At 42.4% G+C, this 27,363-nt stretch overlaps 1 protein-coding gene across 8 annotated transcripts in view; it reads left to right on the top strand.

Annotated features, from left to right (window-relative positions):
* Positions 1-27,363, top strand: part of KANK1 (KN motif and ankyrin repeat domains 1) — a 129,443-nt gene that overhangs the window by 62,391 nt on the left and 39,689 nt on the right. For 7 of the 8 annotated variants that reach the window (XM_040089478.2, XM_040089476.1, XM_040089480.2 and 4 more), the window contains one exon: positions 15,913-16,029. The exons of the other annotated variant lie outside the window; for it this stretch is intronic. In XM_040089478.2, coding sequence (XP_039945412.1) covers positions 15,993-16,029 — 37 coding nt within the window. In that variant the 5' untranslated portion in view covers positions 15,913-15,992. The remainder of the gene's footprint in view (positions 1-15,912; positions 16,030-27,363) is intronic. 8 annotated transcript variants of the gene reach the window in all.

The raw sequence follows: 27,363 nt of genomic DNA, 5'->3' as shown, positions 1-27,363 counted from the left end.
AAAAAAAAGTAATTGCTTTGTAGTGTCCCGCAAATAGGTTTTAAGTGTTGTGGTTTGAATGCTAGGAGTTAATTTTTACTGTCATTAATCACTGTTTGGATACTGAAGAGGGAAACGTGGTAAGCTTTTTAATGAAGTAATTTTCTGGAACTGTGAAACTTTGTTTAAAAAGAAAAAAGCTAATTTTTGTTGGAAATGTGATTACCATTGGGGTACATTGGAATAACTTCTGTTCTTATGAAAAACCATCTTTTGTTCTGAAGTATTCTATCTTGGTATTCTGAAATCTCACTCTGAGGTGCTATTTTTCTTTGGGGCCAGGTTTTTCCAAGTTCCTTTATATGCAGAATAAAGCTGTGCAGCTGCCACCCAGTGATACCACCAAGACTACAGTTGCATTGTGGAGAGCATGTCCTATATTGGAGAGAGGATGGTGTTCAGTAGCTCAGCTGGATTTTGTTAAGATGAGCTCTGTTCACAGAATCACAGAATGTCTGGGTTGGAAGAGGCCCCCAAGATCGAGTACAACCCAGCCCTAACACCTCAACTAGATCATGGCATCCAGTGCCGCATCCAATCTTTTTTTAAACACATCCAGGGATGGTGACTCCACCACCTCCCCAGGCAGACAATTCCAGTACTTTATCACTCTTCCCATTAAAAAAACGTTTCCTAATACCCAACCTGTATTTCCCTTGGTGCAGCTGAAGACTGTGTGCTCCCATTCTGTCAGTGCTGCCTGGAGAGAGAGACCAACCCCAGCTGAGCACAGCCACCTTTCAGGGAGTTGTGGAGAGTGATAAGTTCACCTCTGAGTCTCCTTTTCTCCAGGCTAAACAACCCCAGCTCCCTCAGCAGCAGCAGTTCAAATTGGCAAGACCAGTGCTTCTCAGTGCTGTAGAGAAAAGAACTTAAGAATCTGTCATGCTCATCATGAGTGATAATGTGTATGAGCTCGTTGAACATGCTTTCCTACAGTACTTTTCCTCTGTGTGATGAATAGCTGAAATTAGTAATGTTTCTGAAGGACCGTCCAAGTATCTTTGAGCTGCTTGTTGTCTCTGATTTTATGCTGTTCTCCCTTCAGAAGCAGGTAAATGGAGTAACATCAAATTTCAAGTAGCTACAAAGCTCAGTCTGCAAAAGATATATTTCTGGAAATAATGCCTTTAAAGTTGTTCACAGGTGGAAACTAATTACTTCTTTAGACAGCAGTTGTCTCCATCATGAGTCAACTCTATCCTGCTGTATTTATCAACAGTTTTTAATAAGATGACATTTATATTTACAGATAACATCCATACGCACAGAGTAGCAGTGATTCCTAAAGGTTTTTTTAAAGTGCATCTTCATCATTGTTGCTTTGAATGCTTTTTTGTTATTGCAGCAATGTAAATACACACTAGTCTCATGGGAGGGGCTGGCTGGTGTCTTCACAGGCCTAGAGAATGTAGGGGGAGTGATTTCTGCTGTTCTGTCCCACCTTGCCTCAAAAACCTGTGTGCTGCTGAGAATGAACAAAATGTTCTCTCCACAGTTGCATTCCTTCTGCCTCTGTTCACTGCTGCCAAGTCAATAAAACGAAAGTGGAATTTTTTAAAGCAGGTTGTTGGGTTGGGTTTGGGGGGGGGGGGGCAGTTTAAATTTATTTTTTTTTAACCTTTACTGCTCTTTGGTTTCTGAGCAAAGAACTGCTGGCGCCAAACGTTATACTTGTTCAGGTTTTGCCTTCCCACGTTGCCTTGCTAATCGGTACTTTTGGGAATGTTCATTTCTGCAGCTTTTTTTGAGCATAGCAGCCACATGTTTATTAACACAGCCACAGCTGTGTTTATTTCCATATGAGCTAAAAACTGCCCAGCTCCAAAATACAGAGACATAAAGGGGGGCACCCCCAGAGCAGCTGTAGGTCACCTTATGTATGGAGTCAGGGTTTATGTGCCTGTCCTGCAAGAAGGCCAGCTGCCTCAGGCTCTCAGCAGAGAGGTAAACACCATGAAGAGCAGGGTATTTGTGGGTGTCGCTGAGCTGATAGGAAGATGATGGTGGGAGGCACCTTGAAAACCTTGGTTCATCTCTATAGCTCTTGTGTGAGAGGCCAACTCCTATTTGAGACAAAAATCTCATTAGTTATGGACCAAGAAGTCTTGCTGCTAAACAGTGATGCTAAGAAATTTGTTTCAGCTGTTCTCTATGCTACTCCTTTCTCTGCAACTGGGAGCAAACTAGATCATAGAGAGGGATGTTCTCATATCTTGCACCTCTGGTAATGCGTGCTGTAATTTGATTATCAGCAGTTCTCCAAGTAAGCTTTGAAAGTCCTTTTCTGCTTCTGCAAGTCCTGCAATGAGCTCGCTAAGGAAAATGAAGGATGAATACTGCTGAAAATCTGCAGTCTACTTTTTGTGCTGCAGCATCTGCCACCGAGTTAACCCTTCCTATTTCTATCACACTTTTTCAATAATGTATTCTGTGTCTGAGTTACAATACAATAAAATAATCTTGATTTACTTAACTTAATTCACAGTATGTTAAGTTCCCATGTATTTTTTTTACAACAACAACAGGAAAAAAGCGCCGCCCACCACAAATTTTGGCAGCAATCACAGCTACCTAGTTATTATTCTAGAGCAACTGTTGATGTGTGATTTATGCACCAAAAAAAAAACCCCACAATTTTCTAAAAATCAGTTGAGAGCTGGTTTTTGTTAAGCAAACAGAGAGATATATGCAAAGGTTTGAGGTCTTATGCTGCAGCTACAAGACTTCAGTTAAGGATAAAATGTGCAACCATCCACTTCTTTATTCACTCTGAGCTGCAAGCGTAGTTTGCAGTGTAGAAGTTGGTGTGATTTGGCACATCAATTTGTGAGGTGCATGTTGCCCACAAAGGCTTGACCAAATTTTAGACATGTCCATGTTTAACATTTGCTTTCCTAATTCTGGAGTGGAAACAATGTAAACTGAGTAAGTTTCCATAGGAGTTTTGTTAAGTGCCATTTAGCTGTTTTAAATTGGCTCTTAAAGAACATGCCTTACTTGACAGATGCTGATGAAAATAGCTCTCATTTATGTGAGCCCTCAAAGGCTCATGTGCCTGAGCTATGATGTGATGAATTTAGCTACATCTATAAGGAAACTAATGCTGGTTTTCACCCTTTAAGAACTTCATTTTGATGTGCGACCTAGCTAGTATTTTCTTTCTTTGAAAGAAAATTACTATTTTCATAGTAATTATTTTTCAGTGTGATGGCAGCAGGTAAGAAGCATACCAGTGTCTTCAGATAACTCAAAATAATTTTCATTTGTGTTTGTATTTCTCCCCCCAGTTATGAATGTGCTATAAAATAATTAATATATAGCAAAAAGAAAGCATTTGATTTGTAATACTGCATTGCATACATAAATATAGTCTGCTTCTTAAATAATACTTTTAAAATAATAATTCACATAGTATTCACTTCTTAAAGTTTGTCTTGTGGAAGCTTAGCATCATTTGCCTTTCTTCTCTTTTCACTTTGTATTCACTTCTTAAAGTTTGTCTTGTGGAAGCTTAGCATCATTTGCCTTTCTTCTCTTTTCACTTTACATTTTTCTGGTGAAGCTGATACACTGTGTTGGAAATATTGGTGTCCATTTTTACAAGCAAGTATTCTGTACTGCCAGTTCTGTTCCAGTAGTGGTAAACAGAAGCAGGTTTTGTGCCTATACTTGTGTAGTCATTGAAAATCAGATCCCATTCTTCTCAGCAAGGTGTTTCCCCAGCTTAAATGATTGCAGAGAGCTTCCCACCTTGATGGCAGCCTTCCTCTCTGAAAGAGGAAATGCTTTTATGATTAGGGAAATACAGCATATTTCTAAATACTGTGCAATCTAATATCTTAAATCTATTATTTGCCCATTGCTTAATAGCAAAGGAATATGCCCTTCATGTAAGCATGTATATACGAGATATGTGATGGCATTTAGATGTACGGAATGGAGAATTAACTGTTTACCTAAGGAAAATTTTGCCTGCTTACACGTTTTCAGCTTTTGAAAGTTCACTGCAGGCTAACATCAGCACACAGCCTTCATTCTGTTCATTTTCTTGGCAACATTTTGATACTGGATACTGGGAGTAGGGCAGAACATGGATTAATAATTAGCAATACACATGTCCACAGTCATTCACTTGTAACCTCTTCTGCTTGCTTTTCCTGTTGTATTGAGGAGAGGGGGAAAGAAAAGGTCCTTCAATACAGCAGAGGAGAGCAAGAAGTAAACCCTAGTATTTTCTCATATGGTGATTAAACAGCTTTAGAAACTTAAGAAATTAAAAGTAGGTGGAGGACTTGCAAAGGTCTTTAATCCCATGGTGCAGTGCTGCTTTGTATTGTTCAGTTTGTCTATTGTCTTCCCTTGCAATAAAAATGTACAGAATTGTAACAATTCCTATTGCTTGTTTTTAGGCAGTGGACCTGTTGCTCCAAGGAATGGGAGCAGATAAATTTAGGGCTGATTAGCCCCAGATGAGGTACATAGATCCTTGGTGACAGAACAGTAAAAATAAGCAGCTGCTCCAAATAAGTAAAGTGGGAAAAAGGAAAATTCAGCATGTCTTAAGCAAAAAGCTAGAATACATCTGTTTTAAGAGTCCTCTCCTATAAAAACTTTCCTCAAGATTTTAAATCAGTAAAAGATTAGCTGTATTGCTAAAAGATTAGCTGTATTGCTATTTTTAGACTTTGTAAGGAAATTACGTTGGCTGCAGAAGGGACCCATAAGTTCTGCTCAGACTGAAAAAAACAGAACCTAAATCTTAAAAAATTTTCCTTTTATCTGACTTTATTTGGACAGCTTTTGTCCAAATTCAGCTGCTCTCTTCTGGGTTATGCATGGAAAGAGGAAAAAAAGGGAGAGGTATAAATAAATTGTGTATTTTCTGTTTTGCAGTTCTTGCGAGAAGATAGATGGCTCTGCTCTTAAGCTCTGTATTGATGTGCTTGCTGTGGCTGTGTGTTTTATTAGAAATCTGGGGGCACTGGGGCTGGGGAGAGCTCAAAGTATGGCTTAGTTTTCTGGGGAAGAGCCATGTGGATGGGAATAACCAGAACAAAGAAAGTGCCCCTCTGCTAGGGACCTTTAGGGTACGGTTTCAGGAGAGCATTGATAATTGTGCAGCAGCTTATTCTACTCTTGAGATAATAATGCAAGTGAATATGAAAGACATTCTTACGTTACTGAGAACATCTGAATTAGTTTTAGTTTTATTTACACTACATAGTTTCCTGCTTAGGAACTTGCTCTCTGTGAAGAAACACATGAATCACATTGAAGATCCATTGTTTCAATGACAGTCCTGCTGTGTTGTTCTTCAGAAGCTTAAGTTCTTGCATTGCTTTTTCTACCAGAATTTGGTTTATTGTGCAAGATGCACTGCCGTCTATTTGTCTGTTTGCTCATATGGTGACTGATAAAAACCTATCTTATTTCACTATTTCTTTATTAACATTCTGCTCTGTAATAAGAGATCAGCTAAAAAGGTAACATATTTATGGAACTCCATAGAAAGGTACAGGTTTTGCAGATTTGGGTGGACTCAATCCACTGTCTCGGGGTTATAACAGGGTGTTTCAGATCCATATGCCATTTGGGGAATTACACATTGACATGTGTTGTAAGATATAGATGGCCCCTTGTTATTGCTTCAGCCCCCGTCAGTGCTGAGATACAGTTTTGGCTGACAGACAATGTGAATGAAGGCTGAGTTGATTTGGCTGTGACTGGCAGAAATGAGAGTCAGCGCCGCCAGCCTCAATGCTGCACATGGCCATCGTACCACGCACATCCCAGCAGCTTGTCAGCACCTCTGCTTCCTGGCACCCTGTGGCACTGCAGTGGTGTGCCTCATGCCAGATGCAGGGTTTTAGAATTTTCAGGGGAGAGACATAATTCAGTGAGTCCTAGCTTCCTGAGGCGAAAAGTTCTTGTTCAGTAAGTTGATCGCCACGCTTTTGTCTGCACTGGACCCCTTTTCCACTGTACACCTGTTTGAAAAGGATGGGATGTGTGAGCATGAGAAGATGCTGTGAATAATTAATGCAATGAGAAGGAGGAAGACAGGTTATATGAACTCTATGCTGATTTCAATTACTCGGATTAAATTACAAAGTCCCAGAGCATTAGGAACAGGTTATTTTAATGTTGGTTTGACTAGGCTGCAGAGAGCAACATCCCCTGTGAGGGACAAGTGCATTGCCCCAACTTGTGGTCCACTCCTTTGGGTGGGTGAGTTCCCTGCAGGTGCCCACATGTAGCAAAATATTTTTGGCTGCATGCAATGCAGAGGCTGAGTGACACCTGCCTGACAAGCTGCCACGTCTTTCTCTAGGAGCTGCTGAGCAGGAAGAGTGTGGAGATACCCAGCTAGACTGGCTCCGTCGTGCTCTGCTGCAGCTGCTGCCAGATGGTCTCCAGCTGGTTCATGCCAGCTCCAAATCGAAGAGTTAGCATGGTTTGGTGACTCTGCATGCTCACCAACAAGAGGCCATATGGCATGTGGTAGGGTGACTGTCAGGCTTTTGCTGCTGTGATAGCCTGCCTCCCTCTCTCCTGCCAGAGTGTGCAGGCATGCAGTCCATAGGCTGTGGTGTGGGCATGTGGTGGCTTTGGAGGCTGGACCAGAGAAACCTCCTCACCCCTGGAATGAATGCTGAAAGCCTCACAAATGGTGGTTTGTGGCTTAGGGAGGAGGTAAAAAAATAATTGTGTGCACATGCTGGCTGTCTCTGAGGGATGCTGTGTGATGGAGCGGGAAGGGACAGCAGCCTAGAGGATGTCTGGAGTGTGTTCCCTGCCCATGCTGAAGCTGTTGGTTTGTGGTTTCAGTAGAAAAGCTGTGGTAAGTAGGGCCCCCTTGTACTGCTGAAGGGCCACTCAAGCAGCTTGAAGAGAAATGGGCCCATGTCAGTATTGAGGTTGTAGGCATCGTCTAGCACTTACAGATGGATGTTGGCAGTGTGGGCTGTAGACAGAGTCTAATAGGAGTGAGACTTTAGGTCCTCTCTTGTAAACTGTGGTGGATGAAAAGCCAGAGCCTGGCCCTTGGGATATTTTCTCCTTGCCCCTACAATTTTCCACTTTCATTGTGGGAAAAAGCCTATAATTTCTCTGTTCATGTAAGGTTGATACCACAGTCCACAGAACCCATATTAGTAGTAAAAAAAGGAAAAGAGATACTAGGTTTTGGGAATTATTGCAGGGAAGGAAGCAGCATTTAGGGCTAGATGGGGACAAAGTGGATCTGCTAGAGCTTTCCCAGGTGAAGATACACCTTCTGCTGAGGTCACAGTTACATGAGCAAATGCTGCTAAAGTATTTGTCTTTGAACTTGCCAACTGTCCCATATCATTGCCCTGTTGTCATATCAGATTTATGGTTGGTCTGGTTATGTATAGCGTCTCAGACCTAAAATCAGAGGAAGAGACAGACTTGACATTTGACCGTCTGCCTCTAAATATGTTTCATGCTTGTACCATGAACATACATGCAATGTCATTGAAGACTTTAAACTTGGGTACTTTACAGAAGAGTTAGACTTGTCTATTTATCAGAGTTTGTGCCTTAAAATCCTTGTAGTTTGTCTTAGATGCAAAGTCTAAACAAGATCACAGACCATTTCATAAACTGTTTGTAAATATCCTTGATTGGTTTGTTCATCTAGGCCTTCAAGTTTATCTACCTGTAAATTCTCTTTGAGTAAGTTAATTAATTTTAAATTATTGGAATCTGCATATGTGTTTTTCCAGCTGTTGTTCAACTTTTAATGTTTAAAGACAGAGTGGAAAGGATGCTGTGTTTTGTCCTGCCCCACTGAGTGAAGAGATGTGACGGGCAGTTCATATACATGCTGTGGAGAGGAAGGCAGACCTGCTTCTTGTCCCAGGCAGAGCAGTTCCAGGGTTGTCAGCCCTGTGGGGACCATAGATATACTGCAGCTGGGATACATGCATCATCCCCAACATGCATTCATTCCTCTCACAACTTTTTGGAAGACTTTTCGTTTGTTATTCATGCTGGATTTCAGTCTTTGTCAGAGCAGATGAAAATGCTGCTTAGCACACGTTTCATTTCTCTCCCAAAGACTCAACAATTTCAAGCCATGGAAGTCTCATCCCTCCTGCTTTTCCACAAGAAAAATGTGGATAGCTCAGTTGCATCGTTTGGGCTCCCTGTCACAGCGAGCATTACGACCCATAGCAATATCATACTGGCTTGAATTCATGTATTTTTATGACTCATTATTCACTGGCATAAATAAAAGGGAGTGTCTTCTACATCACCCATTAGGAATTTCAGGTATAAAAAAAGTTGTTTTTTTCTACTGTGGATTGCCTTTTTTTTTCCTAGTTGATTTTTTTTTTTCTCTAATATAAACAGGAATGGCTTTCTGAGTTGCAGCACTTCTTTTTTTTTTTCTTCTGTTTTGTAATGTGATGACAATGATGTTGTCAGGTACGATCTCCAAAAGAGATGGGTGGTCTACGAATGCTTGCAGGGTGTGGTGGGCCTTGCAGCACTGTGTGGTGGGTGTCACCCAGACACACCAGTCTGTGTTTAGGCTCACATCACATGAGCAAAGATCATGCTCTTGCACATTAAACAAGGGCCACCAAGTCATCAGACTGTAGCCCAGGTCTGTATGGTTGGGATGTCCTCCTTATCACAAGTGACAAAAGCATGCCAGCTATGATTTACAGAATCCATACAAAGATTTCCGTTTACTAATGAATGCTCCTGATAGTAAGAACATAGCAAGGGCTGACCTGATGTCTTTTGGGATACTTTGGAGGGCTGTGTCCAACCTCTGGCCTATGCTAGAGAAAGCTGCTTGTGCTCGTACGTTAAGTTCTGTTTTGTCTTAACTGCTTGACAAGAATTACTAGAACTGATGTTTACCTTCCCACAAATTAGCTAGCTGTTAGAGCCAAGCTTGGTTACAGTAAAAGAATTGAATGTGCCTTACCCCATTTTTTAAGATTGTTCTTGCAAACAACTTTTTAGTAAGATGCTGTTCGTGACCAGGATCTTCCACATGGTGACTATACATGAAAGGGTACAAAAAGGGCAAAGTAAAATGAACTGGGGACTGTATTGCCTATGAGTTAGAAGAGAAGGTTATAGTTCATAAAATCACAAGGGGTGTAGTTTGAATCTGAATCTGAAAAAGCTGAATCTTCTCTGATTTTTACCAAGTCCTGCAATGCAAGAATTTGGTGGCAGTAAAATTTGTGAAACATCAGTTTAAAATAAGAAAAAAGTATGTGGTAGGTATTGACAGCCTGAGACTTCCTGCCCCACAAGGCAGCAAAAGCAGGTGGCATCAGCAGGGTCAGGAAGAGGCTGGTCAAATTCACAGGCAATTTATGTGAGTATTAAAATTACATATTAAGGACATACCTTTAAATAGTCCCAATCCAATAACAGTTGATGCTGGGAGAATACAGAAGCATGGATGCATCATAAGGCACTTGTACTCTCCTTAAATAATATCTGCTGTTGGTACTATTGAAAACAAGATACTCTGGATGGATCATTTGTCTGCCTCTACAGAATGCTTGTTATGTTTGTTTCTGTTGGGTACTATTTTGAATTCCTTTTGCTGTTTCTGTCTCCTTTCCCAGCAAGTCAATAAGTGGCTTGTGTAGAATGGCTGAGTTCTCTTCTGAATCTTCCAGACACAACTGGGATAGCTCCTTGTGGAACGGAAATTAAAACTCAGCAGCTGTTGGTAGGCCATTTCTGCTGTTGCTGTGTGACAAAGCAATACTTGTAGAAATTCAGAAAACTTGTGGGATGTTTCGAATAGCCAGAAGGACACAGTACCTTTGTAATATTTTCACATATATCCATTTTCTGAGGCATTGTCTGTACTGAAGCAGCCCAGTAAAGCCCCGCACCTGTGCAGTGGGTAGGTGGCTTGGGAGAGTGAAGCAGAAGCTTTGTAGATGCTCAGCTCAGGAGATGAGAACACCATTTTCAAGTATGTAGAAGAAAACCCCTCAGACCCCTACATTACTGAAGGTTGTGCATTTATTCTGTACTATGTATTTATTATGTAGCAATGACAAGGTGGGCAGACAAGGTTAATGCAGATCTGCCTAAGATAGGGGCTGGGGGAAAAGACAATTGAGGGAATCCCCATGAAACTGGCTAATGTTTATTTCCAACGCAGCTTGAGACTTGGAGCCTGTCATTGCATTAGCTCAGACTTTGGGGTTCAAAAGCAAAAAAGCTTAGAGTTGGGTCTGATTTTTTTATTGTCGTTTTTGTTAGAAGGGATGCATATGCCCTGAGTAGGAACACTCTGACTGTTCTTTTCTTCAGCTTGCTGACTCAGGTCCCAGAGTTTCTGAGCCATTACTCTCTTCTTAACAGAGCTTAGCTCAGCTTTTGCCTGGAGCTCTGCTGTAAAGAAAGACATTTTTACAGACCAGTGCCATAAGTGGAGGGAGTGAGGAAGGCAGGCAGGTAAATTCATGCTGACCGTAGCCATATCTTGTTAATTAACCTGCTTGTTGAAAGGATTTACAAGGCTTCTTTTGCTCTCGTCATACTGCAGATTCTGCAAAAAAAAAAAAAAAAAAAAAAAGAAACCCACAAAACAAACCCAAAAAACCCCTACCAACCATAGTGAGAGGTGACTTCTTTTGATTGGCTGCTTAGTGTCCAAAATAAATTACCTGTCATACTGCATATAGTAAGAATATAGTCTGTCTTGTGATGGAGAGGCTGACTGTTGCATGAGAGATGCTGCAGGAAACACTGGTCCCAGGGATTTTTAGTTCTGCATTTTAGGGTGGCCTAGCTACTGATTTATTTCGTTCAGTTAGTGACACTTCAACAGCAACTTGCATAATTTTGCTTGTGATTTGGATGCAACATTAGAAAGACATTTGCTCTAGAAAGTATATGGATGGGTAAAGTGTTACATGATTAAACAATTAAGTGAAATTTAAAATCACTCACAGTTTACCCTTATCTCCAAGTTGATTACTCCATGTCTAACCTGAAAAAATCCTTGTATGTCTGCATTCTTACTTGGTTTTTGTCTTTAATTCTAAAATAGTACATATTAAAAAAAAAGGTATTTCTCCCTTACAAATGGTCAGTTTGTTGGTCACTCATTTTGATAAACATAAAGATAAGAAGAACACAACCAAAGTTAGGGGTAAGATTGAAAAGAAAGTAGCAGTGAGATACAGTCATTATCCCAGGATAGATACCAACCACAGAGCAACTCCCTACATACTTTCTCTTTTGCTGTTGTTGGCTTCAGACCTTGCTTCATTTAAATTGCACCTGGCATACTTGGTACATATAGGTTGCAGATATTCCTGTTTCCCGTAGAGAAGCTCAACTTTGAAAAGTGCTCGCCACTCTGAGCAGGAGGGATTCCCAGTGCTAATTTCTTTCCTGCAGCTAGAGAAATTACCATCTATGTTTTTAGATGGGCTTTGCATGTATCTTGTCTCTTGTTTGCAAATGCTATCAGTGTCTTGCAGAATGAAACTGGGCAAGTTCTACTGCCAGGACGACCCACATGTGAGAGGGAAGTCTCAGGCAGAAGTCTTGTTGCATGGATGTATAGCAGGAATGGAGCAGTACCAGTTCTTCTTGAGTATTGCATCTCGTGGGTCGACTTGCTCTGTCAAACCCTTCTACCCTAGACCTATTTAATCACCACTTTGCACTTACTGGATAGGATTGCAGAGCTGGTTTTTCTCCTGGAACCATTCCCGTTCCATCTGAACAACTGGGCGCTAGTACCTTTGAATCCTTCACAGTTCTGACCTACAGTGCTCACACTTTTAATCCAGATCTTAAACAACAGAATTGTGTTGTCTGAGCCACATTCACCCTGTGAGTGGTTCAAAATATGGTGCTGTTCTGAAGCTTGTTTGGAGTGGTTGTTGTGACTGTTTGCTCTTAAGAGTCTGTGTGTGCCGTGAGAAAAAAGGAGTTACGTACTCATCTATTTAGCCTAAAGCCTCCTTGCCTGGGAAGCCAAAATCTGTTTTCTTGAATCCCACAAACCGGTGTGTGCCCATCACCATTTCCACATGTGACCTCAGCCCTGGACAGGAGGACTTTCAGGATTGCTCTTGTGGGTTAAGAACGGAGTTATATTTCTTTTCTAATTACTGTGTGGCCAACATGCTGTTCTACAGCTGCTCTTAGACCAAACCTCAGTTGTTTTCTATATTAAGTTTCTCCTGCAAACATCATTCTCAAGTACAGAGTCTGGATTTTCTGCTAGGTCTGTGCCTTTTGAGGCTTCTGTCTTTCTGTAGTTCTGCTGTGTGGATGCCAGAACTAGTCTATACGTACTCAGATAATTTCTGGTGCTGAAACACCAGATTAGGTGTCAGTGACCCAGCAAGACACAGCACAAACGGGGAGCAAGGTTCTTTCCCCTTGTGACTAGGACAGAGTTAGGACAAAGGCTTTAAGTTCTGCCTAAAAAAAAAAAAAAAATAAAAAAAATTCACCATTCTGGAAAAACTTGTAAAAGCTGGGGTATCACGAACGTTTGTAGAAACTGAGGATCATGTGTATTTAAGGTTTCTGCTATTGAACCTCAGGGCAGAAGAGAGTTTGAATATCTAATGCAAAACACTTTAAACAACTGCTTCATTGAGCAATAACTCTTCGTGTAGCTAGTCTCTGCTTGTTTTGCATTTGCCCTAGGATCTGTAAATCACAGTATTCACAGGCAAGCACGGGTTGAGCATGTAAAAACACATAGGCAAAAAGTTGAAGAGTTGGGAATGGCATATACAAGCTCTTCTACTAATTTTCTTGTGTAAGATGTCTCTACTGGAGAATATGCTCTGCTGTAGAGGAGGCTAAGTTTTCCTCCACTCTGTATTCTGGTTGGTCTCTGGTATTTTGCTGTGCCTCACCCACATGAGAGACTTGTGTCCAAATCCAGCTTCTGGGGTGTGTGCAGCTGGGGAATCAAATTTGTCACTGTTCTAAAAATGATCCATGTATGTGTTGGTGCTATTTCAGAATTTCTATTCCCAATGTATGGCTCAAAGCACATTTTAACAAAATTCCCTTCTTCCATGAGTTTCCTGAGCTAGATCAGATTTTTTTTCCTGCACTTGGAGGGCTGTTTAATAGGCAGATTTTAATTTCCTGCTACATTTATTCTAAAACAAAGAGAAAAACAAAAACAATACAGAAATCAATTCTTTCACTTTGCTAGCAAATTATTAGATCCTATGTTTTTCGCTCTTTATTTCCTTTCCTTCTATCTGTTGGATTGAATTTGCTTCCTGAATTATTTTATTCATCCTCACTTAAGCTCAGAAGCAGCAAGTGAGTTTGCTTGAGATTCTTGAGCCTGCATAGTTTTGAAACTAATAGAAGCATACCCACAAAGCAGTTTGTACGAAGTCAGTTGCATCTCTTCAAGCCACAACAAAATGTAGATCTTAGGCCTCGTTTAGATTTTCAACACTGTTTTTATTAACTTTATGTCAATTCTGACCTCAATTACATTTGTTTCTTGCGATGAGAAGCTCTCCTCATTTGTGCCTGTGAACAGTGACTAGTGGTTTTAAACAGATTTTACTTTCAAGCCCATGATGAGGCACGCCACAGTCAGGCCTCATTTTTGTGGTTGACCCACTCATATTTGGGACTGCACTGCACCTGAAAGAGATGTGTCATCCCCCAGGATCCTCTCCCACCCCTGTGTCCATGCCCATCCTTGGGTGCATGCTCTCAGATCTCCCCTTATGTAATGAAAGTTGGGAAGCATACCTGTGCTGCTGCGAAAGAACAGAGCTATGCTGAACAAATTAGAAGTGGATAAATAAATTCAGTGGGTACATTTACCCTTGGTTACACTGATGGAGATTGATGCCCTCCTAAGTGCAACCTGCCCTGAGACAGTGGCTATCCTGAGCTTCAGAATGCATCCAGAACTTCACATGGAGGCTGATGATAATTTTTCAGTAAGCATTCACTGTGACTCAGTAAAAACTGCCTGTCTTCAGCTTAAAGCATAACTTTATATCCTTACAGCAAGCAGGGATGGGAGTGATGCTTTAAAATCTCTCTGTTTGAAAGGAAGTAGTTAATATTTTCCTAAAAGCTCACAGATTCAAAGCTTCTGTCCTGGCTGCAAACTCTGCCTGAAACGAGGAGGGGGGGGGGGGGGGGGGGGTGCGGGGAGTGTTTGTTTTGATTTTGTTTGGTTTGGTTTTGGTTTGGTTGTTCGTTTTTTGGGTTTTTTTTTTTTTTTTTCTCCATGATTCATTGTTTCAAAAATTTGATAATTATCCTTAGGCCTGGAATCTTGTGATGGGGCTCTATGCATCATGGCCTGTGTTGGATTTCTGCCTTATATTGCTGTTCATAGCCTTTCACTTATACAATCTTTATAGCAGCTTTATGCTCTGCCCTCCACTGAACAAGAGATGGTAAACATCAGTGTATATGGCAGAGCTAGGGCAGGAGGAATTGCAATTAGGCTTTTTCTGCATTCTTGGAAAATTGATATCAGGATTGTAGTAAAAAATGAAGGCATTTGTGTTCTTGAAGGAGAAAGCAAAGCTGTATTAGCTTGTGTGATGGAGCTCTATCAGCTTTTAAAGACCAGCTTCTCTATCAGTCAGGGTATCTCTGACTCAAATTCACACGGTGCCTGCACTCATTAATTGCTTGATTTTCTTTTACTTTGCTAATCTGCTTAGCTTTTAAATACTTCCCTGCACATACTGTCAGAGCTAAATCAAGTATAATTGGAAAAATGTGACTAATTTTTTGAGGAGATGTCAGCCCAAGTCACATGGGGGTCGGCAAAGCAGGGTGCTCTTCATACACCTAAGCTCCACCTATCTGAGTCAACAAAATGAAATGCTGTTTGGACTGTAGAAATCTCAAAGCAGACTCAGGAAGAGGCACCTCTGCAGCCCCAGAGTCAGATCTCCTGCTCTGAAGATGAGAGTTGTGATCAGGCTGACCCCTGCACTGAAGGTGGGCAGGGAAGGAGGAGCTGGAGCCCTACTGCAGAGCCAACAATTCTGGCTTTGCCGAGCCAGCCAGCCACAGAACTGCTGCTGGTTTGGCCTCTGCCTCTCATTTGGCTTCATCTCAGTGGCCACCCACCCACCCAGGGGGACAGTGCCCTTTTTCATGTTCCTGCAGCCTGAGCTTCAGGCAAGCGCTGCTTATTGTTTCAGTCTGCCATGTGTGGGTTGGAAGAGAACGTAACGCCCAGAGAGAGACCGCTGCTGCTGGAACTTGCAGTGGAGAGGTCTTGTAGTCAGATGGGTGCCATTCCTGACAGTTTCCATGCCACCTCTGGTCCCCCCACCCTGCTGGCTTCCACAGGAGCTGTTGGTTTGTCAGGCAGAGATGCAAACCAGGGATGCAGCCCAGGGTTCTGCCCTCACCTCCCCAGGGGGACACCTGAGCTCAGAAACTGCCATTAGTTCTTCTGTAGGTGCTCTTCAACTAATAAAATCCTCTAACCCTGCCTTCATAAGATGTCAGGTAATCTAAAACTTTATACACACGCCGGCAAACGTGAGGAATCTACAGTGGTACAGGGGACTTTAGAGGCCAGCTGCAAAAAAGTTGAGGGCAGGCCAGAAAAACCAAGGCCAGCTGCAGATTCAGCTAGTTACATCCTCACGGATGACTTATCGGAGGTTGTCAGAGAACCACAGTTCAGCTTCAGTCACTAGGGCACCTCTGGGATTTGTGACAGCCAGGATGCTGATTTAAGAGGAGCGTGCTACATGCTATTGCGTTGAAGATGAGACTTTAAACACTCAGGAATGCCTACTGCTTAATGTACCTAACTTCTTAAAACTACATGTTTTTAACTGCTTTTTTACTTGTTTGTTCCAGGTTGCATGTCTGGTTGGACTTGATGCATGGCATTTGCATGTCACCAAGCAGCCTAGCTGTGGACGTGTCACTGAGCAAACATGGCCTACCCAGCAAATACTAACGGCAATGCCACAGGTAACTAAACGGGAATGCTTCCCCCCTTTGGATTATTAATTAAAAAAAAAAAAAAAAAAAAAAAAAAAAAAAAAAATACATTGTGCGAGCAGGAAAAGGAAGCAATGGCAGTTTAAATACTGAAAAGCAGTTTCCTGGTAGATCAGAGCCTGTCTGTTCCTTCCCCCCCCCGCCTCAAAATCTTTTAAATATTTATAATGTGCAGAGTAGTTTGGGAAGACTTAAGGGCTCAGTCATTCAGCATGCAGTGTACTCTGCTCTCAAGCGGCTCACTCTAGACTCTGGGAGGCCTAGGGCTGCGCTGCAGGATCATGTGCCTGTTGTACTGAGTCTGTAATAATTTGTGAGATTAACCAGCTCTTAATGCAGCAAATTCCCAGCCCTTCCTGGTCACCCTCAGTGGTCAGTCTAATTTTTGTTGCTTGCTGCTCTGCAAAGCATAAAAATGTTTCTCAAGCAATATCCTGGAGAGGTGTTCACTTTTTTGTTATGTTTAAGAAGTTCACAAACTGTCTGTTTTTGTTGTGTGATACTCTGTGAAATGGATTGCTTGGCTTTGTTAAAAGGTTGCTGAGGAGGGCTGGCAGGTCAGGAAGGGGCAGAAGTTACAGAACAGCTGATAACAGCACAGCAGCAGTGTTCCTCCTGTGGTTATGTCAATATTTTTCTCTTCTGATCACAGCACATAGTTTTAGCTCAATAAAGCTGAGGTTGCTGCAGTAGGATTACATGGAAAATTTCAAGTGCATGGCAGGAGCTTGTGGGTTGCTCACTGCAGAATTATTCTAATTAGAGCATGGGATTAAGACATTTTGTGTGCAGGATATTAGAAATACCAAGTTCCATTACGTGCAGTTTATGCAAAACAAGAAGTCTTTTTAAAGGCTAGTGAAAGTTGAATGAAGTCTTTGGAATTATTGTGATCTGTGGATGATTTAATGTTAAATTTACCAATGTTGTTAAATCTTGAGACCGCTGAAATAAGGTATTTCTACTCCCTTGCCCCACCCCCTTTTTATATAATTAGAACTATATTCTTTAAGATAGGAGCCTTTGGTTACTTATCCTTTGGTTATTTTCAATAATCCTTTTGAGAAATTGGACTGCAAAACCTCTGCTATGTGACTTAACTGTAGCTCTTTGCTGCCTGAACTCCCCCCCCCCCCCCCAATAACTTGACTTTTATTTGTAATATGCCTTTAACTTAAGTCATGCAGAAAAATTTCCTCTGCTTACAAGGAAAGAAAAATTGTGCATGGAGTGTTACTGATTGGTTTACTGATTTTTTTTCTCCCTACAGTAGAATTGTCTACTGAAAAGTCTGGTGGGCTGATGTGTAAGTCTAAAAGAAGCTAAATGCTTGTACTGGGGGATGTGTTAATGCAAGACAAAATTTTAGTTTCAGGATTGTTATGCAAACAAGGCTTCTTGCAGCATAAAGCTGTTTGTTACCTTACTCGTGGAAAGACGCTGTAATAAATTACGAGTATTTAATTCAGAACTAAATTGGACAACATTTTGCAGATACTGTCAGGACTTGTTGGCTTTGCAAACCCTTGAGGCCAGTGTTCTAACATGCAGCCATGTACGCCCGAGTCTCCAAATCCTCAGCAGCTCGTAATAGACAGAATATTGGGCGGCGAATACCTGTGATTTGTTGTGCAGCTGTGCTGCCCGGGAGAGAATGCCTTTGGATGAGCAGGAACTGATCTGGGCGTTGGAGGTACTGAAGCAAGTTTCTTAATTGCATGGAGCTCTTAAGAGTGGAAAGACAAACTTCAGGGGTGGTGTTTTCTGCGCCCTCTGAATCAATCAGCAGCAGGAAAAAGAACTAGAAAGACTTGTTGTGGACTACTAAGCCGCATTTATGTTACTTGAATATTTTGGCAAGTCTGACCACATGTTCAGCTTCATTCAAGTATGAAGTGACTAAGGAGCAGTGGTTTGCTTTGGTTAACTCGAGAATGTGAGTACTTGTGCTATCAAATAGTTATGCCTGTGTGCCATTTCGGTAATTCTTTTTTTCAGTGTACAAGCCTATATGGACTACTGCTGCTGGAGATGAAATCTGTAGGGGAATGCTTGAATTTGGAACTTGTTTCTAGGAAAGGATCTAGCTATTCTGCATTTGTATAAAGATTTTTTTAAAGGGATATTTATGGGAAGTTCATTTGCTGTAAATATTTTAGTGAGTATGTTCAGGAGATAACTACAAAGCAAGTGATGACTTTATCATGAAAGCATCTATCGTAAGTCTCTCTGTCTCTTGCCTATCTCAGTAAAGACATGAACCTTAAATGTGGTGAATAAATGACAGAGATTGTGATTTATGCTTCAGTACTGTTTGTCAATAGTTTTGTTTGCTGCTGACTTAAAAATTTTATCACTCTGTTTGCAGTTTCATTGCACAGAGTCTTGTAGCGAACTGCATTTCTTCGGGCTGCAACCTTATTTATTCATTTTTACCCATTTTGGAAGTTGTTCTTGTGACTTTGTACTGATTTTGGACTAGGCTGTGGAAGCTGTGCTCAGAAATGAGCTGAATAAACTGGTGCTTGCAGAAAAAATTATTTTATCAGGTGCTGGATAGTGTTTAGTTATGTGTGCTGGATAACTGTTTACAGTTTTCCCTGGTGGCATGTGAGCTCACTGCTCACTCCAGTACACTCAGCAGGGTTAAGGAGTGTAGTGTAAGTCCAGAGCATGCTGTGCAGTCATCCAAAAAGCTGCCTCAGGAGCTGGGAAATACCCTCAGTCTGTGGGGAGCTATTGGGAGTCTGCAGTTGGTTTGTTACACGATACAAATTAATTTCTCTGCATGGTACAAGAAAAAATAAATGAGGTGATTGTTTCTCTAAATAGTATTAGTGTCTCCATTAACTTCTGGGTGAAACTTCCAGTAATTGTTAGCTTCTGTGCTTGCTAGGACTGATGCATAATTCATCTATTTAATGAGGCTCTGCTAACATTTCTTTAGTGATATCTGTAGAAATGTCTTTCAGTCAGCTACAAAATGCACAAGCAGAAAACTTACAGGGCAGTTTGGAAATAGCTCTGGATGGATTTGTATTCCTTTCACTAACAAGCTGTTTGTGAAAACTTTCTTTTCAGAACACATGTTCTGAATGGCAGTGCATGGAATAAATTTCCAGTCTAATTCTGTTTATTCTGATGTGGAGAACAAGGAAGCAGCAAAACAAACATAGGAGACTGATTAAAAACGATAAAGGATTAAAAACGGTATTTGTCACTAACCATAATAAAAACATGTTTTATTTGACTTCCCTAAGCACCTCATTCTCTGTATCCAGATAGTCCAGAATTGTTAGTCATTTCTTAACGGACATGAAAAAGCATTTACAGTTTTCTTGGGTAGGATGGGCTGCAGGGGTCAGTGTAGCAAGGCTGTGGCACAAACCCTTTCTTTACTTTTGCTGTAAAACAAAAAGCATATTATTTTCTGTACATAGTGTCAGAGATTTCCCTGCTCTCTTCTCTTTCATCCCTTCTGCCTGGGCCTTCTCCTCAATCTAGTACATGGATTTATGTTTTCATGCCTTCCCATTCCATTTTTGACATGCATCTCTACGTACAGAAGCACAGCATCTTGCACGCATTCATTTGAACCGTCTCCCTGCACGTCTAACTCCGCTCCATGCTTCAGATTCCTGCACAATTCTTAAAGCAGTGTCACTGTAGCACCTGAACATCATTTTTACTGCTAGTCTCCTTGCCCCTGTAAAGCAAGGAATTGCTGCTGTGATAGCCAGTCTGCAGCTGTCAAGTGTCTTTGCTCCCAGTGTATACTCTTTTCACTCCCAGCTGATCTGGGCATCCACCTCCATTCCCTGCAGCAAGCCAGGGCTGTGGGACCACAGGTGGTTTGATGAGAGATTCAAATCATGTCTGGACCTCTGTTTCCTCTGCAGCAGCCTGGCATCCTCTGGTTAGCTTATACGTGCACAGCTACACTGGAGCGCCTTGTGGGCTTCTGGTCAGATTTTCTTTGTATCTGAGCAGTTTTCTTGACTCCCACATGAAGCTGTAACTACACATCAGTTAGTCAGGGAATGAGGCCATTGCAAAAAGCTGCTGCCTGAATTAATGTTGTTTGAGATACTAACGTCAGCATGACTCAAAGACCAAATGTTTAATAAATGTGTTTTCCATCTGCTGGTCTATAAATGCTTAAGCAACTGTTGAAAAGTATTATGAAAACCCCAGTTAACTTATTAACCCTTTTAACTGAGGCCAGTAAATAGAACACACGTTTGCTTACAGCAAATGTTTCTATCACACACATCCTTTGCATTGATTTGTAACAACTCTTACCAAAGATTTGTAGACACACTTTTCTTTCAATTACTGCATTATTTGACTTACAGTCTCTACCTCTTTGAGTCCATTTTCCTCATTTATTTTAGGCAATGTACATGGAATTTTGCATTATTTCTAGCCTCATGATGTAAAAACAGTCTAAGCAGAAAGCGTGCACCAGAACATTACTACTGCTACTAACTTTAGCAGAATATCCACCATTCTTCCTTACAGACCATCAGTCTGGGAACTTACTACATGAGCTATCAGTTGGAAGTGTCTGATTGCTAGGCAGTAGTCCATCTGCTGGAGCTTTTTCTCCTGAGTATTGCAGGTGCCTGCCCCAGGGGCCCAGCTGCCAGCTGCTCTCACTGCTTCCTGCACAGTGGCTGTCACTGAGGTACCCCTGCAGTGCTGCTGACACACCAAGTTCTGTGCTCAGCAGCCTCTGAGTTCACTTCATTTAGCAGATCCTAGTGACCAGGATTCAGGAGTGTTTGTATTTTTAGCAAATCAGCCATGCAAGTTTTAATTTTGTTCAAGTCAGGACTGTGTGATGACTATTTAAACCTACTCCTCCCCTACAATGCTCCCTGTTCCAAGCCTGTTTCCAATAACTCTCAGAGTTAATGGAGATAGGTGTATGCCCAAGGTGTGTTTTAGTAGCTGGTGAAAGGCTCTTGCCACCAGGAGAGCCTGCTCAATTGGCCTACAGAATTGAGCTTTTGGGATGGGCAGAATGGCTGTCACTGGGATCCAGCCCCTGCCTCACCCACAGGTGATCCTGTGAGTCACTCTGGTGGTGCCCAGTATTTAAAAACAAGGTAGGGTGGGACCCTGAAATCTGTGGGGAGAAGGGTGAGTGAGCCTCTAGTGATTTCACTTAATCTCTATCACAAGTCATATCAAAATTTTCATCAGTGTGCTGCAGTACATTCACTGATGCCAGAGCTGCCTTAAGGACAGATGGCTGGAGCTGAAGCACGTGATCCCACACTGAATGCCAGCTTTTTACGTGTTTTAATAATTGCTTCTGCAACTGCTAGTTGATGACTGTAATCCAAGGGTGTGTTTGCCTCTGCAGCAGAAAGCTTAAAAATCCACTGACTTACATTAGGTCCAACCTTAAGGCCTTTATGAGACGGCAGAGGACCAGTGACCGGGCATCTTCTTTTACTCAGGACTTGTTGCCCACAGAACCTGCCACAGGTTTGATTTTGGATTCTAGTGGGAAGATAGGGGTCAGGAAGAAGTTAGAAAGGATACATTAAATACAGCATTGTCATAGGTTTGGGGACACAGGAGTCTGCTCTGCCCAGTCCTTAGAAATGGAAATTGCTTGTGGTGGGAAAGAGATGGCCCAAAATACAAACCCATTATATGCAGATGCTCTGCAGGAGGACACCAGTGACCTTGAGAAAAAGAACAGATCTGTCTTTTACAGGTCTGTACAATTAACAGACCAGTTAATTGATCTGTCTTTTCATCAGAGGTTACTGCAGCTGTGTCTCGTTCTGGATTATCTTCTGCAGCTGCCCAGATTCTTGCATCTCACCTAGGCAGAGGACTGTGTTCATTCTCTCTGACAAAAGCTTGCTCATGGAACAAAGCCGGCTTTCCTTCTCCGAGCTGTTGCGATGTGTGGGCAGCACCTGGAATTTCTCATGTGGCCTGCTGCTGCTCCCTGTGGAAATACGTGCCCTTTACACCCTGTGAGGCAGCTAAGGCTGCTCATCTTGTACTTTAAAGTTTTCTAGGGACTCATCAGGCATGTCTTGCTGTTTGTGGTACCATGCAGCCTTACAGAACTGGAGAATAACAGTGATAAAACCCCTAAATTCTCGTGGTGGAGGTCACTGCTTTGCACTGTCTGGTGGCAGTTGGGTGAGGATAAGGAGCAAGCACCAGAAGCAAGGCAGGCACATGTCACAGGAAAAGCACCAAGAATAAATTTTTTCCAGACTTGAAAAATTATTATTTCTTCATTGTCTGCCTTTCCTCACTTACAAGATACACAAATCAGTGAAATTTTCCCCAAAACTATTCTACAGTATTCCTCACTTCCCAGATTCTTCTGCAGAAAGCAGTTAATGAATAATGCATATGAATCTCCTCCCTGTGGGAAGGGAAGATATTTTGTTCCCTTTAAAAGTGTATGGTCCCTCAGGAAAATTACTTGGATGGAAATAGCCTGATGACAGTTGGTTGCCCTTCTGTTTGTAAACACGTGAGTGCCTGCATTTAGATATATTCCTTACAAAAGGGTTACTACTGGAGCAGAAGTCCTTGGGAAGCTTCTTGTAGTGGCCACCTCTCTCGTCCTCCTCTTTTGAGCCATTTGTAAGGCTTTGTATTAGAGATGACAGAAGGGCAGCCCTTCCTGTATCATGTTTTCACAGCACTTTTAGGGGCTGAGGGAGCACTTGGATTTCCCACGTTGGCATTGCTGCTGTATCTCCATTTCCTTCCTCTGGTAACGTGACTCCCCTTGGTAGCACAGTACTATTCCTGCCAGGATGTCTCAGCTCTGAGCTTTGGGACAGCAGCATGCTTGTGTCCATCCTTCCCTTTTTTTCTGCCGTTCCCTCCTCTGATTTCATCCAGAAATTACACCTGCCACATTGGCAGAAAGCAGTGGTTGACCTCTGCTGTGGGATATAGGCTGGGGTGTCTGGGGGGCATTAGCAGATCAGGAAGGTCGAAAAATGCTCTCCTGCTCCCTATCTCTCTAAAACTCTTTAGAGCATATTCTGAGTCTCTTGAGAATTTTCTTTTTCTGACTCTTCACACAGACTTTGACGAAACTAAATGCTCAGACGCTTGGAGAGGTAGGTGAGTGTGCAGTCTAGTCACACTCTTTCATGTTTTCTGTCTGTCCTTCCCTACCTTTTGCAAAGCTTTCTTTCCTGCAGAAGAAGGCAATGTGACCCTTACCCCTCTCAGAGTTCATCCTTTTATTTTGCCCAGTGTCTCCTCCCTAGTTATCTTGCACTGTAATTAATGTTTTATGTAACTGTTTCCTCTTTTTTAAATTAATATATTCCTGTATCTTTTTTCTTTATAACAGTATGTTGCTTTCCTTCAACATACAAGGGCCTGGCTGTGATATTTTCATATTGCCCTTCAGTATTTGTTTGAAAGTTGGAGGGGAGGAGGGGGAAAGAGGGGGGACACAGACCTTTTAATATCTGGGTTTGAAGGTTTAGTCAGATTAGGGTGAGGATCAAATTACCTGATAATTGGGAACAGACTGTACTCCCTATGTAAACCAGGCATCCTTTGTCTGGAGTAGTCTCTTACTGCTGAGGGGCATGTTGTTGATGTACTCCTAGCCCCTTCCCTGCCCTTGCTTCACACAACCAACCCCTCTGCCTGCAGCACTGTCATATGGTTTGCAGATCAAATAATAGAAGGAAGCACTTGTGCAACTCTACTGCTGTTACTGGAATTTCAGGTCTAATGCTAGTAAATAGGTCAATTTTTAACACTTCATGTACACTGCTTTGTAAATCTAAAATGTGCAGCTTTCAGAAAAACCCCAAAATAGTACAGTGCAAGAAAATACAGTAAATGCATGGCCATGGTTGGAAAAAAGTGGACTAATATTTGCATATGATACAAGCATAAAGACAAGATCAGGGCAGTCAGGTTTCAAGGACTTACAAATATCACCAGGGTTTTTTTAACTTCAGTAAGTACATGGCCAAGTCCTTTCCCCCCTCCCTCTGGCAGAACTGTGATTCTTTAATTTTAGATATCTTTTTCCATATCTTAAGTTACAAAGTTAAAAAAAGGTATTCCTGTCTAGAATAATTCTCTCCTTCTCCTGTTGTCTGTTTTTTGTATGTGGAGACAGATGGTTGTTGTATAGCTTTTAAGATTGTCGGGACATGAGTATGCTTACATGGCTGTGCATCCACTGCATCGCCCTTTAGACTTTCACTATCCTCCCTCATCGTCATTAATTACAGTCCTATTCCCTTCCCCTTTCTCAGAGTGTCTGCCATCCAGGATGCTTGTCCTTCCCTTTTTGCTCCCTAATACTCAGTGCCTTTTTCCAGCTCTCCCCAGAGTTGCACAGGGACTTCTCCATGTCTGTTCCCTGCATAGTGCAGACTGATACCAAACCCTCCTCTGCCTCTGCTTCCTCACAACCCATCTTCAGTGCTGTGGAAAATGCACTGTTGACAATTCTGAGAAAATTACTTACCTTTGCAGAGAAAGGTTTTAAGACTACAACTCTGCAAACATAATTGTGGATCAGCCAGACCATCTCAACCCACAGAACAAGACATCACCACAGCAGCAGGAGAGACATCTCTCTGTGAAACTGTACCTAGCATCTTCTCATCCAGTCCAGCTTTACTGTCCATCACCAATCCTGCTACTGTGGGATGTACTGCATGCCCTGTTTATCAGTTTATGAGTCACGTGGCACATTAATAGGACAGGTATTCTTGCCCATGGATCCCATTGGGCAGGTCCTGGTTAACTGATCTCCTTCTCTGACAAGGTGACTGCATAGTGGAAGAGGGAAAGGTTTTGGATGTTTCTGCCCGGACTAAGGATTTTGACGCTGCTTCCCACGGCATTCTCCAGGAGAGATAGGCTGTTCATGGCTTTACCCACTGCTCACCAGGTAAAAAACCTTCTGGATGGCCAGGCCTCGAGACTGGTGATGGATGGAGCTACGTCCAGCTGGTGGCTGGTGGCCAGTGGTGTTCCCCAGGGCTCAGTACTGGAGCTAGTCCTGTTTAATATCTCTATGGATGATCTGGATGAGGGCACATCAAAGGCACTCTCAAACCATTTAGAGACAACACCAACTCCAGCAGGAGTGTTGATCTGCTGGAGGGCAGGAAGGCTCTGCAGAGGGATCTGCACAGGCTGGATCATGGGCTGAGGCTGATGGTGTGAGGTTCAACAAGGCCCAGGGCTGGGTCCTGCCCTTGGGTCACAGCAACCCCAGGCAGCTCCACAGGCTGGGGCAGTGTGGCTGGAAAGCTGCCCACAGGAAAAGGAGCTGGGGGTGCTGGTGACAGGGACTGAACAGGAGCCAGCAGTGCCCAGGTGGCCAAGAAGGCCAATGGCATCCTGGGCTGTGCCAGCAATGGTGTGGCCAGCAGGAGCAGGGCAGGGATTGTCCTCCTGTACTGGACACTGGTGAGGCCACATCTTGAACCTTGCGTTCAGTTTTGGGGCTCTGATGACAAGAATGATGCTGAGATGCTAGAGTGTGTACAGGGAACAGCAACAGAGCTGATGAAGGGTCTGGAGCATAATTCCTTCAAGGAGTAGCTGAGAGAGCTCGGGTGGTTTAGGCTGGAGAAAGGGAGGCTCAGAGGGACCTTATCTACAACTGCCTGAAAGGAGGCTGTGGCCAGATGGGGGTCAGCCTCTTCTCTCAGGTAACAAGTGACAGGATGAGAGGAAAAGGCCTCAAGTTGTGCCAGGGAAGGTTTGATGGGAAAAAATTCTACACCAAAATGGTTGCCAAGCTGGGAACAGGCTTCTCATGGAGGTGGTGGAAACATCATCCCTGTAGGTGTTTAAAGGATGTGTAGATGCAGTGCTTGGGAAAGGATGTGTTCTAGTGGTGAACTTAGAAGTGCTGAATTAACAGTTGATGGTCTTAAAGGTCTTTACCAACCTAAATTTTTCTGTGATTCTATGACTCTAAGGAAAAAAAAAATAAAAAAATGCACCAAATATGAAGACTTGAATGGTCTACTTGCTTCCACAGCAAAACTCCTTACCATAAGCTTTCCCAAGCAGTCACATTGGGAGGACAGCAGGGATCGTTACTTACCTGAGGACACACAAAATACCAAGTAGTTGAAGTTCATTCTGTGTGATGCCAAACTAGATGGACACTTAATGATAATATGGAGTGCATTTATCAGTTGCATCTGAAAACATACATTTGACACTGTGACTTAAAACCCATCCTGGACCACCCCAGCTTGGGAAGTTTCTGAGCTGCAGGTTTCTGTACACCAAGGCGAGAAATGTTGCTGTATGTTTGCTTGCTTCTTAGGCCCTTCCACAGGCATCTGCTAGGGAGGAGATGGCTGGGGCAGATCAGTTTAAGGTCTGACCTCAAAGGCTAGCAGGTTTTAAATCATTCTGTGGAAACCAGCTGCCAAATTCTGGAAGGCTGTAAAGAAAAAAAAAAAGCAGCACATGCCCACCCTCTCATAAATTAAAATCTAGAAGAACCCCACATCCAACCTGCATCAAAATGCAGCAGCTGTTTTTGGAGATAGGAACATAAACTTGACAGTGGTGGGTATGGCCCAGCTCTGTGCTCCCCTGAACTGGATTACTGTAATCAGGCAGATTACTTCATTCTTTCCAAGCAGAGCCACTCCATTGCTGAGGAAATGGCCTGCTGGAGGCATGTGTTTTTTAAAGAGCTGTGTTTCATCCAGTGCCTTTCACAGATCCATTGTGCCCTCTCTGCCTTTTGTTTTCAAAAGGGGTGTGAAACAACCTGCTTTTTAGATAAGAATTTATCAGCTGGATGGTTGCCCATACTCCAAACCTTACATTCACTCTGCTTCAGACCAAATCGGGTTTTTTGGTCGCTGGGGAGCTGTGCTCTGACCTCAGTTTTGTTTCTACTGCAAACAGTAACTGAATTAGTTTATTTGACATTTTAATGGTCTCAAAGGCTAAGAAAATAAATACGTATACACTCTTTGCCTTTAGGTTTAGGTACCCAGGCATGTGCCTCCATATTTGAATTGCTGGACAGGGGCTGATGTGCTGATACACACTGTGGGTTATTACATGCACTCGTGACGTCTTTTTCAGCCTGCTGAGTTAACAGAGTTTTGAGGACAGTCCACTCAAGGTGCATGACTTGATGAAGTGTCTGTTCAAATGTCGAGCCCTCAAAACCGCAGAGTAATAATAAACAGATGGAGCATGTGGAGACAGCTGCTAGAATCTGTTCTTCTCTAAACAGGATATCATGCTGTCTTTTTTTAGAAAAACGAAACCATATAATGTTAA

The sequence above is a fragment of the Hirundo rustica genome, chromosome Z (assembly GCF_015227805.2).
Source record: "Hirundo rustica isolate bHirRus1 chromosome Z, bHirRus1.pri.v3, whole genome shotgun sequence".
NCBI lineage: Eukaryota > Metazoa > Chordata > Aves > Passeriformes > Hirundinidae > Hirundo > Hirundo rustica.
The sequence above is the reverse complement of the archived record's forward strand: the minus strand, read 5'-3'. Positions and strand labels throughout refer to the sequence as shown.